This window comes from Mobula hypostoma, chromosome 11, assembly GCF_963921235.1.
Source record: "Mobula hypostoma chromosome 11, sMobHyp1.1, whole genome shotgun sequence".
Taxonomy (NCBI): Eukaryota; Metazoa; Chordata; class Chondrichthyes; order Myliobatiformes; family Myliobatidae; genus Mobula; species Mobula hypostoma.
In genome coordinates, this window is record NC_086107.1 from 38,293,360 (window position 1) to 38,308,454 (window position 15,095).

Genomic DNA, 15,095 nt, shown 5'->3' on the forward strand with positions numbered 1-15,095 from the left:
TGTTGAATGAGATGCTTCACGATTTAAGTCTTGAACGTAAACAACGTTGTTTTGCATAGCACTTTTCCAAACTCTGGAGCATTTCAGAATTACTTCTCACCTATTTTGAGAAATACTATTTTCAATCCTGTTATTAAGGTTTTATTTTTTACATTAGTGATAGTAATTATGAAACATAAGGTGTCTAAATTTAAGAAAGCATTGTTTTTTGCAATGGGGCAATCATTTTGTTCAGCTAATAAAAATGAATATTTTCTCTGTATGGGTAAATGCAAATTTGACAATGCGAAGAAATAGTCTGTAACATTAACTTGTAATTGTTCTTGTGGCATGTTTCTTACTCTCAACTCTGCCTTGACCTGAAGTAGTTTGATTGGCCCAAGACTAGTTGAAGAGAAACCTTTTGGATGCCTGGAAAATTATTTTACACAGCTCTGTGCATGCAGCAGCTGTTTAATAGTGGGACAATTTTGTTTGCATTTTGGGTGATATTTTTCAGTCTTGTTGCAATTTAGGATTAGATTTATTTATTTTCATATTCACCAAGGTGCAATGAAATCCCATGTTCTTGTGAAACTCAGTATGTACATGGTAATGATAAATACAGTAAGTACAGCAACAAGCACAAAAACAATGGAATGATGCGAAGTTGAGCTGTATAAATTGATGTAGTGCAAATTGGAATGCTAATGTGACAAGGTGCATTAGCAGTGGAAACTCCACTTTTATTAAAATACAGTTTAGTTGACTTATGACTTTCAGAAATGGAGGTATCATGAATTAATGATGAATTTTAGATGTTAGTGTTTTAATTTCTTCGTAAAACATGAATAAAATGGTCAGAGTATATAACATCACAGGAATTATTTTCAAAATCTCTGCTGTTTTGAGTCTGATGAAGCCTGAAGAGTCTGATTCATAGCAAGATCATAACATGTTTCACTGGAAACAAAGACTAGATGGTTCTAACAACCAGACTTGCTCACCTTTCAATGTGCACATACTTCATAGATGACAACTCCGTGGCGTCTTTTAGATGTCTTCTAAACTCTAATATACTTGCAAAAATGATTTTTTTCTTGCTGTCATTGAAAACTTATTGAATCATGTTCTTTGTATTGTCAGCATCTCCCACTTTTATATCAGGAGCTAATATGTTCAAGCTACACTCAAGAATTTATTGTGTGATCTCAGCAGATCCTGAGAATGTGTGAGATGCCACATGAATGAAAGCATTTTTTCCAAATTTCTTGGCATAGCTGAGCTCATGTTGTGCCAACAATGGCATTATGTTAGTGAATTCTTGCAAAATAAGCTTGAATGCTGACTTTATTTTCTCACAGTTGTTCAAGGCACATGGGGATCAAAATTCCCAGGTTGGGGTAATTCCAACTTTCTGTTTGAATCTTGGGGCTTAGGAATTCATGGACAGTTCAGCTAGGTTAGGATCTTACTAGACATTATACTTGAGAGTGGGCTGAGCTAATTGATGGCAACTTCATTCGGGGGAGCATTTTGTGAACAGTGATGCAAAAGCATTTCTAAAGACCTGAGTGTTCGTCAGTCCACAGAGAAATTGTCTACGAATGGAGGAAACTCGGTACTGTTGCTCCTGTCCCTAGGAGTGGGCATCCTGCAAAGATCATACCAAGAGCACAACATAACATGCTGAAGGAGGTGAAAAAGGACGCAAGGGTAACAACAAAAGACCTGCAGAAATCCCTAGAACTTACTGAAGTCTCTGTTCATGTGTCCACTATAAGAAAAACACTGGCAAGAATGGTGTTCAAGGAAGGACATCACGGAGGAAATCACTACTCTCCAAAAAAATCATTGTAGCATGTCTCAAGTTTGCCAAAGACCATATAGTTGTTGTACAACGCTTCTGGGACAATGTTCTGTTGACAGATGAGACAAAAGTTGAACTTTTTGGGGAAAATGCACATTGCTATGCTTGAAGGAAAAAGAACACTGCATACCAATACCAAATCCTCATACCAACTGTGAAACCTGGTGGAAGGAGCATCATTGTTAGGGGCTGCTGTGCTGCCTCAGGGCCAGGACAGCTTGCAGTTGTTGAGGGATCATTTAGTTGAAGTTATTGCTGTACAAGGGGGTCACACCAGTTACTGAAAGCAAAGGTTCACATACTTGGTCCAACAAATACTTGTAATATTGGATAATTTTTCTCAATAAATAAATGGACAAGTATGATGTTTTGTGTTATTTATTTAATTGGGTGTTCTCTTTATCTAGTTTTAGGACTTGTAAGAAGATCTGATCACACTTTAGGTCATATTTATGCAGGGTTCATAAACTTTCTAGCACCACTGTAAATCCTCATCTGACATATGGTAGTCTTTCAAATGCCAGTTGATTACAGTTCAGGAACAGCATGTGCCTGTGAGGGTGAAAGATAAAAAAATAAAAGTAAGGGAACCTTGGATGAGAAGGGATATTGTAAGTTTAGCCAACAAGTAAAAGCTGAAATCAGACAAGGGCCTTCAGGAATGCAAATGAAGCTGGAAAGAATTTAAACAAGACGTTAGGGTTAAAAATGCCTTTTGCATATAGAATTAAGAAGAATTACAAGTCATTTTATATGTGTATTAGGAGCAAGAGGGTTGCTAGGAAAAAGCTCAGTTTGATCAAGGATGAAGGAAGGAATTTATGCGTGGAACCAAAGGAAGTAGGCGATATCCTTAAGGTGTACTTCATATTGGTATTCATGAAGGAGGATAGGGATAATGGTGAGATTAGAGAGGGATCTGTTGATACTCTAAGATGCAATGATATTAAGGAGTAAGTAGGTGGGTGTCTTGAAAAGCATTCGGGCAGATAACTCCTCTGGGTTGATGAGCTTTATCCAAAGATATTCTGAAGAAGGAAAGGAAGGGGACTACTGTGGCCTTAATCTTTGATCAGTGGGAAATTTGGGTGGAGAATGGTAGATAATCTGGAAAAGTTTGAGTTGATGCACTTTGGAAGTCAAATGCATTAGGAAGTGTACACAGTAAATGGCAGGACCCTTTGGATTATTGATGACAAAGGAGTGCAAGTCCATAGCTCCCTGAAAGTGACAACGTAAGTGGGTTGTGTGGTAAAGCAAGTGTGCAACATGCTTTCCTTCATCTTTTGTGGCATTGACTGTAGGGTTGACGCTTCATGTAGCTCTATAAAGCTTTTTCTTAAAAGGGCTTTGGTTAGGCCAGTTTTGGAATATTGAATATTGAGTACAGTTCAGGTTGTGATACAATAGGATATATTGAGTGGGTGCCAAACAGGTTCACCAGAATGTTGTCTGGATTGGACTTTATTAAGTATGAGGAGTGGTTTGATGAATTCGGATCATTTTCTCTGAATTGTCAGAGACTAGGAGGTAACCTAATAGTACATTATTCTGCACTCTGTTACTGTACTATCTCAATGTACTGTTGTAAAGAATCAATTTGCCTAGACAGTATGCTAGCCTTTAACTGTTCCTTGGTACATATGACAATAATAAATCAATTTACCAATATAAAATTATGAAATACATAAGGAAGATTTTTCCCAATGTACAGAAAACAGGTGGATTTAAGTTGAGAGAGAGAGAGAGTTTAAAGGAGATTTGTGAGGCAGGTTAATTTCACATAGTGTTAGGTGTTTGGAATGCACTGCCAGTGAAGATGGTAGGAACAAATACAAGAGCAACTGTTAAAAATGTGGAGGAGAGATGACCATGAGCTGGCAGATGGGGCAAGTTTAGGGTGGCATCCTGGTTGGTGCAGACATGATGGGCCAAGGGGCCTGCTCCTGTCCTCTACTGTTCCATTTCCTAGGGCTAGATCCAGTATCATCAGAGTGTCATCTGCAGAAGCCACCAAAGTAATTTCCATTCAGATTTGCATGATGGAGTGTGAGGATGATACAGCCTTTTTTAAAACTTTCCATTTCCATGCAACTTTGTCAAGACCAATTCATCAAAACTAAAGTACTTTTTAAAGGAAATGCCTTAAGTGGGATTGCTTGTGGTAACTTTAGGTCTTACTACAAGTTCAATGGGAGAAAAAAAAGAAAAATGCCTGGAAAGTATTCATTTACATTCCTAGTAATCCTTGGAGAGCATTACATGTAAAAACAATTATGGAGCTGGTATATGAAAGGTGAAAAATTAGCTTTCTAATGGAATTTTCAATATAAAAGAAGCAACATTTTAATTGATAAGTGCACGTGAATAGCTAGACAGTCCTGGCACCATCCATCCAGCTGGATATATTAAAGCAGATGTACATTTGGAGACCTTTCACAGTATATTTATCTCTGGAGACTATAAGAGTCATGAAGATTTTAAGAAACTGTGTTCATTGCAGCCAGGTCTGCAACCAAGATCCTCAGTGAACCTTGTCTGAGAAGAATCATATCACACTGTAACTCACAGGGTTATTCCAGGGAGCATCAGTGGAGTGTTGCCAGGGGCCAATAGTATTCCAACTTTAGTCGCTAATACCAACTCATCCAAGAGCCACTCAGTTTAAATAATTTTAGTGGTTCCAGACAGATCCTAGAACAGAAAGCCTTATTTTGAAAATTAGCGCTGCATGTGCCCCTCTTCTGGTATCTTTTTCCCCAAATATAAATCCCTCATTTACATAAATTTTTAAAAAACCTTTCCTAAAATTTCAGCTTTTTTTAATGACCCAGTCATTACTTGTTTGCAACTTTCCTAGAATTGTCCTTAGTTTATTTTGTCAGTCCTGTGTCACACAAGGACTTTACGTCCCTGAGCAATCTAGTCCCAAAAGTTTGACTAATATCATCACCATCCTCAGAGAGTTTTAATATTTTAAATAAATTTACAATTATTAGTTTCTGATCGATTGCTGATATTAAATCTATTATCAGTTGCCACCTGTTGGAGTCTTGCAGGTTCTTACCACCACTGGATAGAGTGTTTCCCAATTTTACTCCCAGAGAATGTACTCTGATTTTTAGTCACAAGCATCTGGTCATAGACCATCTGGTAAACAGAAATAGCTCATCTCCATTTTTTCTGTCACTTGTCTTTAAAATCTTGTGAACTTCCATTGGATTACCTTCAGGCTTTGAAATTCTGTCTCATGCAACGTTATAGTTTTATCGATATGAGTGTTAGAGCAAAACGGCATGGAAGTAGATCCTTCAGCTTAATTCATAAAGGCTGACCAAAGTACAGTGGTCTAGGTTACATTCTTGTAAATCCATGCAGCGTACCTTCCATGGCCAATTTTCATCTTAACAAGCAATACTACAAGATTGAGGATGACGATTCCACTTTTGTGGGTTTTGAAACGGCTGAGCTAATATATGAACCACAGATTCTCTGAATGCCTGCCAACCACTGTATAGAGTGTTTCCGAATTTCCCAGCAGAAACAATTTATCTCCATCCCGTGGTTCATAGAAGATTGAGGGTGACCTGATGGAAGTTTATAACATGATGAGGGGCATCAATAGGAAAGATGAGCAGAATTATCTGTGGATGTGGTAGAAAGTGACTGTTGGGATGGGCAGGTAAGTACCTAGTGAGTAGCAGAGCATTTTCTGCTACTTCAGAATTTCTGTGTCCTCTTCAGACAAGGCCTTGAGATCCTCAATATCATCCCAGGTGCTGCTTTGGCACTTTGACCTGCCGTGTATCAGAAGTTCCCAGGATGGTTTTTACAGTACTGAAGAACCTGCACTTGGCTATCACAGAGCTGTTGGGCCCCCCTCCACCTTCTGAACTTTAAGGGTTCGATAATGTTACCCCTCCAGGTTTCCAAATTCCTATGAATATACTGTACATCCATTTTTTTTGCAGTCTCATAGTGTCACCCTTAAAGCCCAGGTAGTTTTCAGGTAAATCCCCCTAGCTCTGTCCCTCCAAGGCCAATATGTTCTTCCTACACTCACAGTATTTAAAAGTATCACTTACCCAACTATTGCTATTGCTGTCTGATCTCATGCATCTCGTAGTACTCCAGTCCACTTGATGCAAGGGCCAGTATACCACAAATCTGTGTAATTATTTTCAGTATTCTAATTAAATGTATGCATTTTAAGGATAGAATGGAGAGGAGCATAGTTATAAGCAGAGATTGGCTCCGCTGATTTTATTCTCAGTGGAACATATAAGTTTGATGAGTGTCCTAATGGAGGTTTATAAAATTGGAAGGCATTAGTTGGAGAGATAATGAGAATCTTTTTCTCAGAGTAAGAGAGTCAAGAACTACTTGCCACAGATTTAACGTGAGAGGGTAAAAATTTAAAGGCGATCTGAGAAGTAAGTTCTCCATGCAAAAGGTGAAATATGCATAACAAACTGTCAAAAGAAGAAGTGGAGACAGATTTGATTACAAGGTTTAAAATACATTTGGACAAGTGCTTGACATGGAAAGGAATAAGGAACATGGGATTAACACAGCTAGCCATCACAGTTGGCATTAACAAAATGGGTTATAAAAGCCCATCTCTGTACATTTTGTTGGTTTTATGATTTATGTCACTTTGCATCTTAATTACGCGTGTCTTTTCATTAGAATGCACTGTTAGGAAGTCCGAGGTGGTTAAGGTCACCTTGTTAGACCCTCTTGCAAATTAAGAATCTAAGATGATTGTGGCAAGGTGACGATATTGGATCAGCTATGACCATATTGCAGCACAAATCAAGGTGAAGGTGCTTAGTAGCCTACTTCGGTTCCACATTTGTGTATGCATGTATATGCCCATATCACACTACAGTGGATAACAGTCAATTGGGCCATTGGTTCATCAGGGCAGTTGCTTATTTGAGACAAATCTTAGAGAAGGTGCAGCCGCTTACTTGGGAAAACTCTTAAAGAACAAAAACTAATCGAGGAAGTATCTGGAATTCCTTAGTTTATTTGGGTCACCATGCTACTTAATTGGGACACGAGGCTGCTAACTTGCATCAGTCACATGCACTTATGTGGCCATTGGACACTACACAGTGCTTGGAACGACCAGTTTATAAATAGTGTCAGTTGCATGTATTTGTGTTCAAAAAGCAATGATTTTTGTTATTCATAGTTGGCGAGAAATGAGCAGTAAGACAATTCGGAACTGTTTTTCTCACTGTGGTTTCAAGCATTCAGGCTTGGAGATGGGAGAAGTGGCCTACTTTAAGTTGGAAACTGCAAAGAATTTGAAGGTATTAACAATCATCTTGAATGTTATAATGAAACTGAAGATTTGGAGGATGCAATCATCAAAAGCATTGTATGAAGGTAGTCCATTACCTGCAATAGGGGTCTGCACTGATTTTGTTCATTTACAGTCAATCAAAAAAAAGCAGCATACGCTGGATGAATTCCTCCAATAACTATTAGGAACTAATATGATTTTATTGTTCTGTAGTAATGTTCTAATTTGTTCTGTATTTCATTTAAATACATAAATTGTTACTCATTTAAATGGTTGTGTATTTAAATTCAACTGTTTAGACTGCTGTAAACATCCAGTATCCTTTTATGATAGGACTTCACTGATTGAATTAAAAGATTACCTCAGATAACGTATAGGATTAAACCGAGTGCAAGATCCTGAACTTTATTCATTTAAGTGAAGCTGACAAGACAAAGAATTAGATGCAAAGCTACTTATTGCACTTAACTTAAATTTAGGAATTTTTAATAAAATGTATGAATATTATCCTATCCCAGAACTGATATTGTAGGACTTGAATTCCCACTTTTTATACATATTTCACCTTACAGTTGTGTTGTTCAAAAGTTGAACCACGTTGCATTGACTCTTAACTTGTAAGTACGCCTGTAAAGAATTAGAGTGATGCTGGTCAAATAAGACTTCCTTACAATTTACTATGTTTTTGGTTTCCTGTTCGTCTTTGCTTCTTGATTTGAAATACTATTATTTTTCTTACTACCAGTATCATTTGTGGCTGACATACCTTGATTCAATTTGGAACTAAATACAGGATACCCGTTGGTTAAAAGGGGCTCCTATTTTGATGGCCTCACAGGACAGCAGAATAAGCCACATGTGAGATATGGTTCTGATTTGAACAAATGTTCAGATGCTCAAGTTAACTAGGCTGCCTGGTAATATGAATCTAGGTTGTTTCTCCAAATTGTGATGTGTTATATGACAGATAAAACCATAAAATAGATACTACAAATATGCAAAGAATCATTTATGTTATTGCCTTAGTATAGATTTGGAAAGAAGGCAGGAGTGGTAATTGTTGCTGTTAAATAATTCTCTAGCTTTGCATGCTGTCAATCCTAATCCTTCATTATCTTTCAAGACCATTTTTCAACATCTTGTATTAGGAATATTTAGACATTATTGTGCTTTTTCTTAGCCTGATCTCAGTTACTGTCACAACAGCACAATCACACTTCCCAGATTTGCAGATGGTAAAAACTTGGAGGTATTGTGAACTGTGAGGATAGTAGGAGACATTATGTAATTAAGGATAGTCTCAGAGAATGGGTAGATACATGGCAGTTAGAATGAAGTATGAAGTGTTCACTTTTTAGTCCGAAAGATACAATTTAGAGGACACCTTTTTAAAAGTTAGTCTGGAGGACTGGAAAGTTGCAAATGTCACTCCACTCTTCAAAAAGGGAGGGAGGCAGAAGAAAGAAAATTATAGGTCAGTTAGCCTGACCTCAATGACAGGAAGATTTTGGAGCAGATTATTATGGATGAGGTTTCAGGGTACTTGGAGGCACATGGTAAAATAGGCCAAAGTCAGTGTGGTTTTCTTAAGCGAAAATCCTGCCTGACAAATCGGTTGGAATTCTTTTGCGGAAATAACAAATAGGATAGACAAAGAAGAATTGGTGGATGTTGTGTACTTGGACTTTCAGAAGCCTTTGACAAGGTACTGCACCTCAGGCTGCTTTACAAGATAAGAGCCCGTGGTGTTACAGGAAGGATGCCGGCATGAATAGGGTATTGGCTGATTGACAGGAGGCAAAGAGTAGGAATAAAGAGAGCTTTTTCTGATTGACTGTGGTGACTAGTGGTATTGCACAGAGGTCGGTGTTGAAACCATTTCTTCTTACATTATGTATCAATGATTTGGATCGTGGAATTGAAGGCATTTTGGCTAAGTTTGCGGATGATCCAAAGATGGAGGGGCAGGTAGTATTGAGGAAGCAGAGAGGCTGTAGCAAGTGTTTGACAGATGGGGAGATAAGGCATGAGTGGCAGTTAGAATACCATGTTAGGAAGTGTATGGTCATGCACTTTGGGAGAAGGAACAAAAACAGACTGTTTTCTAAACAGGGAGAAAATTCAAAAATCCAAGATGCAGAGGAACTTGGAAGTTATTGTGCAGGTACTCCCTAAAGGTTAATTTGCAGGTTGAGATGATGGTGAGGAAGGCAAATGCAATGTTAGCATTCATTTCGAGAGGACAAGAATATAAAAACAGGGATGTAATGCTGAGGCTTTATAAGGCACTGGTCATACTGTACTTGGAGTATTGAAAGCAGTTTTGGGCCCTTTATCTAAGGATGGATGTGCTGACATTGGGGAGGGTTCAAAGGAGGTTCATGAAAGTGATGCGGGGAATGAAAGTCTTATCGTATGAGGAGTGTTTGGTGGCTCTGGACCTGTACTGTCTGGAATTTAGAAGAATGAGGGAGGGATCTCATTGAAATGTTTTTAATATTGAAAGGCCTATTTGAGTGGATGTGGAGAGGATGTTTCCTATAGTGGGGGAGTCTAGGAGCAGCAGACGCATCCTAAGAATAGAGGGATGTCCATGTAAAACAGAAATGAGGAATTTCTTTAGACAGAGGGTGGTGAATATGTGAAATTCATTGCCACAGGTGGCTGTGATGGCCAGGTCATAGGGTGCAATTAAGGTTGATAGATTCTTGTTGTCAAGTTATGAAAGGTTGCAGAGAGAAGGCAGGGGAATAGGATTGAGAGGAAAATGGATCAGCTATGATCAAATGGCAGAGCAGACTCGATGGGCAAAATGGCCTAATTCTTCTCCTATGTCTTATGGTCTTATTTAAAGCCTATTTGGAGTATATGAAGTTTATTGGAAATCGCAAGCAGATGTATTTAGCTCGAAAGTACATGTAATTCTTTGCAGAATTGTTTTGTTTTTCAGTTTTAACTCTCCTTTTTGTAGTTGGTTGCCTTTGATGTGGAAAGAATCAAAAGTGAGGAGGGGATTCCACCAAAAATGTTGAAGCACATACGAGAGCTTGCAGAACAGCTGTACAAGAATGTAAGTGTTTATTAGCTATTAATTTTAAAGAAATATAATATTGTAACTAATATAGAAACATGTAAGCATGTAAGTATATAACTAAATGTTTTATCAAAGTAGGTGCAAGTATGTTACTATATACACCTAATATAAGATTAATTTTCTTGCAGACATTTTTGAGGAAAATAAATACAATAGAATTTATGAAAAAGTATACAATGACTACAGTACTGAATCTTAAATTATCACCATGCTTCATTTTATCACAACTGAGAGCTTAAGCTAATTGGATGTTTATTAATGAAAAAGGAAATGGATCAACCTCTTAATTTCACTATATAGATTGAGAATTGAGAGCATACGGCTGTATTATTTGTTCTTCAATATAAATTTTTTTCAGAAATAACATTAGTCATTCGGTTCCAACATTCATTTATAAAAGATTTTAATGGAGTCTTGATATAAAATATCTTTCAGTACTCAGTTACTATTATTTGGTGTGATGCACAGTTACTACGACCTTTGACCTTTAAATAAGTCTAAAAGAGGCGATATTTCAAAGTATGTTTCTATGGTTGTTATGCCTGGGATGTCAGGCCTTGAAAGGTGTAGACCAAGCATTTCCTACAAACAAGCCTTCTGTAAAAGGATGCAATATCAAGATAGCAGTGTACCACTACAGTTCTTGTGCTGATGGTGATCCTATAATTTGTAAGAGCTGAAAGGGATTCATTCTTAAAGCCATTCCTAAATTCTTTAATATATCTTATCAAAAGGATATTGGTTCTTATTTCTCACTTTAAATTATTAAACAGATATTGAAGTGAATAATTCAAGAACAGGTAATAAAAAGAACTGATTATGGAAAACCTGATGTATTTCCATACATCAGTATTAAACAACTGCAACGGACTTCAGCACCAATATCAAAAATGTCACTTCTGTCTCTTTTTTATTAGTTGGTTTTTAGGAGAACGTTGCACAAATCGCTTCACAAGTAAAGTTTAATATAAAAATGTAATCCAGTTTTAATTTTTGTAAGAGTTTTTCTTTCTGGGTGATTGTTGTAAATATCAAATGTACTTGGAAACGTAGAACAATCTACAGCACAATACAGGCCCTTCAGCCCACAAAGCTGTGCTGAACATGTACGTACTTTAGAAATTATCTAGGGTTACCCATAGCCTTCTATTCTTCTAAACTCCATGTATCTATCCAGGAGTCTCTTAAAAGACCCTATTGTATCCGCCTCCACTACCGTCGCCGGCAGCCTATTCCTTGCACTCACCACTCTCTGCATTAAAAAAAACTTAACCTAGGCTGCATTTATTTCCAGAATCCACCTATGATACAGATTTGGCTGCCATAAATTCTGACCACCAACACCATGTATTTTTAAGAGCTTGTGGAAACCTGACTTGGTGACATGTATTTTTCTCATATCTGTATAATTCAATTGTTCAATAGTTCAAACGTTCCATTTATTATCAGAGAGTGTATACGTATGCAACCTGAAATTTGTGTTCTTTGCAGACATCCACCAAAACAGAAGAATCCCCTAAAGAAATAGTGACAGTAAAAATGTTAGAACCCTAAAGTGCCTCTACTCCCCCATTCTCCCACAGACAAGCAGCAGCAAAACAATGACCCCCTCCCACTTACTTCAGCAAAAAAAATGTATTGGTGCCCTCCACCCACTAAGCAAGCAAAAGCAAAACCTCCAAGTTTTCGGACTCAAAAATTGGCAACAAGCTCTCCCCCACCACTGTGAGAAAGATGGAGGGAGCGCGATCCAAGCACAGACCCCTCTGACAGCTGACTTGCTGTTCCTGATATTCTGCTTCCTCCCACAATGCTTCAGTCGGTGGCATTGGCATAGTACCGGCTTGTCTCCAGGGTCGCAAAACCTTGGAACCCCAAAAGCACGCTCGCTACTAGGCTTGAGATATTGAAAACTGGCCGATTGATGAGCCCTGGGAGCAGGTCCCATCACTACAAAGAACCGAAGTTTGAGTGTAGCTCTTGGTTAGGGTCTTCGACGGAACCCCTTCCGCCTTGAAAGGGAAACAGAGACATGGCAAAGGTAGAAATTAGCCTGTTTCCATGGATGGGCTTGAAAAAGTCGCTGTTGAGTGCAATCGTAGCTCTGCCTCATCTGTTGTCTTCAGGTGTAATAGAACATAACGGTCCTGCCTAATAAAAATTTGAATATTTATCTGAATGTCGTCCACGTTGTAGAATTATATGCTGATTTCCCTCGATGGGCAGAAGAAATTGCCTGAAGTTTATTTTTGTAGCATACCACTGCCTTTTTATTTACATTACCTACTTTAACCTGCCATAAATAAAACAGAACATAACAGAGTAACTGGTCCAGACAACATCGCTGTTGAAATGATACTGGCCTTAAACGATTTTGGAATAGAGGAAATAACAGAAATAGCAAATGAAATCTATGATCATGGGGACATACCTGATGATTTAAGTAAATCAGTGTTCATCACACTTCCAAAGAAAGAGGGAGCAACAGGATGTGAGTTACATTGTACAATAAGCCTGATGAGCCACGTGGCAAAAGTTATTCTCAGAGTAATCATGATGAGAGCAAGATGCTGTATAAAACCAGAAATCAGTAAAGAATAATGCGGCTTTGTGGAAAACACTGGAACCAGAAATGCAATTGTCATGCTATGGATGATCTGTGAACGAGCCATCCAGGTACAAAAAGACATCTACCTATATTTCATTGACTATAGAAAAGCTTTTGACACTGTCAGACAGCAAGATCTTCTGGAAATGCTTCAAGATCTTGACATAGATGGGAAAGATGTACGTTTCTTAAGAAACTTATACTGGGACCAGACAGCATCAATCAGAGTAGAAGGAGAAGTGAGTGAGTATGTGAATATCATGAGAGGAGTCAGGCAGGTTGTTTCTTTTCGCCAGACTTATTCAACCTGTATAGTGAAAATATCTTGAGAAGTATCAAAGGATTCACAATTGGAGGCCATAATATAAATAACATCAGATATGCTGTTGACATCGTACTAATAGTTGACTCAGAAACAAAACTTCAAGAACTACTCACTATAGTGGCAGCAGAAAGTAATTGCAGAGGCCTCTCAATCAACACCAAGAAGACAGAAAGCATGGTCATCTCCAGAAAGACAAACATCCCACAATGTGTGATCAAGATCAGAAATACAAACAGCAAACAAGTCAACAAATTCAAATATCTTGGCAGCCTAATAACAAGTAATTGCAGGTGCGACACAGATATCAAATACAGAATAGCAATGGTGAAAGAAGCTTTCCAAAAAATGAAGACCATATTAACAGACAGAAAGATGAGCATGTACACTAAAAACAGAATACTACAGTGCTACACTTATTCTATCCTGACATATGAAAGTGAATGCTGGACCATTTCTCCAGCAATGGAAAGGATACTAGAAGCAGCTGAATTATGGTTCCACAGGAGAATGTTAAAAATATCATGGACCACACACATATCAAATGAAGTTCTCAGAAAAGCCCAAGCAGTTCGATCACTCAAACCAACAATAAGAGAAAGACAACTCAGATTCCTAGGACACATCATGTGGAAAGGTGAACTAGAAAAACTCATACTCTCTGGAAAGATTGAGGGGAGCAAACCTAGAGGAAGACCTCGGCTTCTGTACATCAAAAGCCTAGCCAGGTGGCTACACATCAAGGAAATGGAAGTCATCCAAAAAACGAAGGATAGATCTATATGGAAAACCATGGCCACCAAAATCCGCATTGGATATGGTACCTAGACAGACAGACAGACCTACTTTAATGGGTAGCCAGAGACTTGAGCCATTAATCTAGAGACACGTTCAAATTTCAGTGTGAGTTTCAGTTAAATAAATCTGATTTAATAAGCTACCATTAGAAATCTTAGTAATCTTTTTGCCTGAGGTTGTTATACCCAGGGGTGGTAGTGGGGATAAGCTCCCACTGCCTATTAAATGCTTACAATGGAGAACATCTCAAATAGCCTCTGAAAATGAAGTCCAGTCCCTAGACTTCAAATGTGGTTTAGCTACTAAGCCCCGTGGAACAGTTTCTATTGACAAGAGAAGGGGCAAAGGTGGGCTACTGACACCTTAATACCAATAGCTCTGGTCAGCGGATGTTGGCAGCTCATCGAGGAGAAGGAAAACTGACCTCAAACCTCCATTACCTTGCGGCTGTACCCATTTGTGGGGAAGGCTTTGGGAGTAAATCCCAAGGAAAAATCTGGAGCTGGAGTCCCTAGGGCAGTTCTTCATTGAGTTCAACACTGACTGGCAGCTCTGCCGACACTGCTGGTGCCAAGCTGTATCAGTCTAACGTGTTCCTTTGGATTTGTCAGCTGCTTGGAGAGGGGGAGCCTGCTACATGGGCAACAGCTTGCTCTCCATATCCCACTGCTCTTTTTTGCATACTATACTGGCTTGTGTTTCACGTAGGTAGCTGAGACACAACATCCATGACCATGGGCCTCAAGCAATTTTGATATTGAAAATTTTATGCAGATTGAAAAGGTCAGGGTGTCAGGGGTCTGAGGTGAGGTACAAACCAGTTCAGATCATTGCTCGAAGTGGCGGAACCTGTTGTTCGGATAGAGAGTTAAGTGCTGGGCCAGATTGAAAAGGTCAGGGTGTTGGGGCCCGAGGTGGGGTATGGGCCAGTTCAGATCACTACTCTTAAGATGTTTATACTCTGCGCTGAGTTATGGGACTCTCTATGGACTTCAGTTTGACAGTCTTTTTTAATGGTTATTTTATTTTTTTCTGGGCTTGATGTGGTTTTTATTCTCTGTACATTGGATGTTGGACAGTCTTTTATGTTTGTGTGTATATGTATTTAAA

General features: G+C 38.5%; 1 protein-coding gene across 2 annotated transcripts in view; it reads left to right on the forward strand.

The window, feature by feature from the left end:
* The window catches only part of sbf2 (SET binding factor 2), a 569,459-nt gene that overhangs the window by 317,516 nt on the left and 236,848 nt on the right, over positions 1 to 15,095 (forward strand). For both annotated transcript variants that reach the window (XM_063061848.1, XM_063061849.1), the window contains exon 13: positions 10,135 to 10,233. In XM_063061848.1, coding sequence (XP_062917918.1) covers positions 10,135 to 10,233 — 99 coding nt within the window. The remainder of the gene's footprint in view (positions 1 to 10,134; positions 10,234 to 15,095) is intronic.